At 43.7% G+C, this 3,728-nt stretch overlaps 1 protein-coding gene across 1 annotated transcript; it reads right to left on the reverse strand.

The window, feature by feature from the left end:
* LOC308559542 (uncharacterized protein C4orf36) lies at positions 1 to 3,162 on the reverse strand (the record flags this gene model as incomplete). The annotated part of the gene is made up of 3 exons (XM_081142373.1): positions 1 to 134; positions 563 to 717; positions 3,101 to 3,162. 3 exons carry the CDS (start codon positions 3,160 to 3,162, stop codon positions 1 to 3), a joined length of 351 nt encoding a protein of 116 aa, XP_080998499.1.
* Between the last annotated feature and the right edge of the window lie 566 nt (positions 3,163 to 3,728).

Below are 3,728 nucleotides of genomic sequence, written 5' to 3' on the forward strand. Positions count from 1 at the left end.
TCACTTAGGAGGAAGCGGTCTTCTCAAACCAACTGGCTTTCCCTTTAGGGCAAGCTGAATTTCCTCGGCTACTTTTTCCTGACATTTCAGGTTGTTCAGGCGCTTTATTTCATATTCCCTTTCAAGTTTGACTTCTAAAAAATAAAATACATGAAGCAATCCAACTGACATTTTTCACCAGGTATAATTTAGTCAAAACTGAATATTTATCACACAGCACAATTCACACTCTTGAATACTAAACAAGGAGAGAGGGCTACATATATAGGGGGTAAGGAAGACTTTTTAAATATGTTTTTATTGATTTTTTTAAGAGAGAGAGGAAGGGAGAGGGAGAAATAGAAACATCAGTGAGGGAGAATCAGCGATCGGCTGCCTCCTGCATGCCCCCTACTGGGGACTGAGCCTGCAACCCAGGCATGTGCTCAGACTGGGAATCAAACCAGTGCTCAACCACTGAGCCGCACCAGCCCGGCCAAATGAATATATTTAAACATGTATCTGATAATAAGCAAAAGACATAACATTTGCAACTTATTAAAGCGGTTCTTATTGAACATACCTTCTGCAGAAGGGAGCAGACAATCCTTATTGGTTCTATACTTTTTGAGGTATATAGGACCACCAAATGTAATTTCTTCCAAGAAAGGAAACCTGATTTTGGTTATGTTTGTGTACCAGGTCTCTGTAAGCAGTGCAAGATCCCAAGGTTGCTGTCTGGAGCAAAAATTCATTAATTCACTCAACAGATATCTATTAAGCATCTACTATGGAATATACAGAAGACATCTAATTAATTATCAGTTCTGTTTTCCACTATACATTTTGGTTTACTGGAGAGGATTCAGGATTTTTCAGAGTTGTAAATCTAGCCAGGAGAAGGAACCTTATATTAACTAATGTAAAGATATATTTAAAAATTACCATAAACTACAATGACAGGAACTTTTATTCATGATACAGCCTCTCTGGAGTCAATACAATCTTCTTATGTCTTTTAGAATAATGTAGTGTTTTATGGCTGATCAGAAATATGGTCATATTAGGGAAGGAACAAAGGGACTAGTCATGCACTGAGCAGGGTGCTCAACATACACTGAGACTTTGAGTGTGTGATCTTATTTTATCCTTGCAGCCACGACATAGGCAGACAAGGAAATTGAGACTCACACGTTAATTAAGAATCAGAGCTGGTAGTCAGCCTAGGTATATTCATTTAGAAGCACTAGTACCAAGAGAATCCTTAGAAAATTGGAGAAGGAGATGAAATCCCAAACTACAATACTTAAAATAATCACTATGGATTTTAAATGGATTGTTTTTTGTATCCTAATGAAAAAATGTCAAATAGCAGCTACTGGCCAAGAGATGTTTCTCATCTGCAGTCACTGTGAGCTCACGTGCATGGGGAAGGGGAGCGACCTGCTCTGGTATGAGTGAGGGAAGTGAGGGTGTGACACACATGCCATCCTTTGGTTTTCCACCTCCAGCTTCCGTGCTGCTTTACCACCTAAAGTTAAGGAGTGACTTGCATTCTGCAATTATTATAGATGTACTTGAACACGTACACTAAGGTATTTACAAGAATACTCACTGAAGCACTGTTTGTCAAAAAACAAAAAACAAAAAAACCCACAGAAATAGCTTTAATGTCTATCCAAGAGCCTGGTTAACAAATATGTAATGTGGTACATACATGTAATGAAAGAATAAGGTTTATCTTTATATGCTGATTTGGAAAGATGAGCAGTAAATCAGCTAATACGTATCTAGCACTTATTACATGCGAGGCCTTGCTTAAATCGCTTTACACATATGAACTCATTTAATTACCACAGTAACCCTACGAAATGGGCAGGCACTGTTACTCTCCTCATTTTACAGATTAGGAAGCAAGTACAGAGAATGACTTGCCCAGTGTCACAAGACTGTTGGTCACGGGCTGGAATTTGAACAAGGGAAGCCAGGCTTTAGAATCTGTGCTCTTGATCACTAGGATTTACAAGGTGGAGTGGGGTAGGGAGAGAAGTTCAATACAATCCCATGTGTACAAATGTGTGTATCTTGTATAACAGACAAATTCTAGAAAAATATAAACCGTTTTACCCCTGAGTGGGACTGGGGTATGGGGTGGGAATAGGGATATGAGAAATAGCCTGTTTATTTTCCTTTCAAATGCTTCTATACTGTATGTTTTTAGTGTTTTTTAAATAATCTTATAAAAATACTTCGCCGAAAAAGGCCAAAGTGAGGAGTTGCCTTAGCAAATGAACTCCAAAGAGTGCTTCTACCATCTGTGCCTCTTAACCTAGCTGCTTTTATAAATAGTGTGATATAAAATACTTTCTTGGGAGAATCATAGAGAAGGCACCTGTTTTGCAGAGAGGATTCCACATTGCCTGCCAAAGTACACAGGGTGAAAACCTGACCAGCCAACCAAGTGCTCTTGTTAGGATGCATTTTCGAGGCATTTTCGCATCGATGTGCACTACCTGCAGGGGTATTAAGGCGGTGGGCAATAGTAGCAGAACATTGCTTCAGAAGAGTAAGGAGACTTCCAACCTACGTCACAAGGCTGTTGGTCATGGGCTGGAATTTGAACAAGGAAAGATATATATTTTTTAATATATCTTTATTGATTTCGGAGAGAGGAACGGAGAGGGAGAGAGAAACATCAGTGATGAGAGTCACTGATCCGCTGCCTCCTGCGCGCCCCCGACTGGGGATGGGCCGCCACCCGGGCATGTGCCCTGACCGGGAATCAACTGCGATCTCCTGGATCCCAGGTCGATCCTCAGCCGCTGAGCCACGCCCGGCGGCCGGGCTAACCCTGTTCCTTTACTGCATGACTGTGTCTTTCATGGAACCATTTTTCCGAACCCCCGTTTTCTCATTTGAAAGTGTTCTTTTGTTGTAAAGATCAAGTAAGATCATTTACAAATTCCTGTAAAAGCAGTTGCCTTAAAAAAAAGCACAGTATCCAGACACCGGTCATACAGGGTAGTTATCTATCTCCCGGGGAACATAAGGGTGTCCCGTATTTTTCATTTTAGCCAGGACGCCCCCACCGCAAGCCGACGTACCCGATAAAAACACTTACACTGTGTAGCTGCCCCGCAGGACGCTTTCCACGGTGTTCTTCCTGGGCAGCCCATAAGCCATGGTCGCCGGCCACCGCCCGGCTTCCCCGCACCCGCGGCTTTTGTGATAACGCCTCGGATGCTCTGTTCCCTTTGCCTGAAACGATTGCAACACACCTAATGAAATGGCTTTCAGCTGACTATTTTTTAATGCTCAAATAACAAAAAGATCAGAAAAAGCCTTTCTGGCCGCCAGCACGTCCCTAATAAAATGCTCAGTGGGGCCCAACTCCGAGGTAGAGCTGCCGTCCCCTTTATTTTCCAGGAGCTCGTTTTATCACTTCCTGTCGTGTAAGGGGAAAAAAAAAAAAATGCCAGGTCCACAGCCTTGCTTTTCCACGGTGCTGCGAGCCCGCCAAACCCGCTCGAACCCGCAGCACCAAAAGCGCGGCAGGCGGGGCAACGCTACTGGGCAAACGGACGTGCGGAGAACGTCCCGTGCCCCGCCCCAGCCCTTTAGAGAAACGTCAACTTCCCCAGACTTGCCCTCTTTGAAACATCTGAGCTTCAAAAGTGTCAACTTGAAGCCCCGCCCCCACTCGCTCTCCCACGCGCGCGGGGAGGCAGGTGGCCCGCGGCCCGCGGCCC

Source organism: Miniopterus schreibersii (assembly GCF_964146895.1).
Source record: "Miniopterus schreibersii genome assembly, chromosome: 1".
Lineage (NCBI taxonomy): Eukaryota > Metazoa > Chordata > Mammalia > Chiroptera > Miniopteridae > Miniopterus > Miniopterus schreibersii.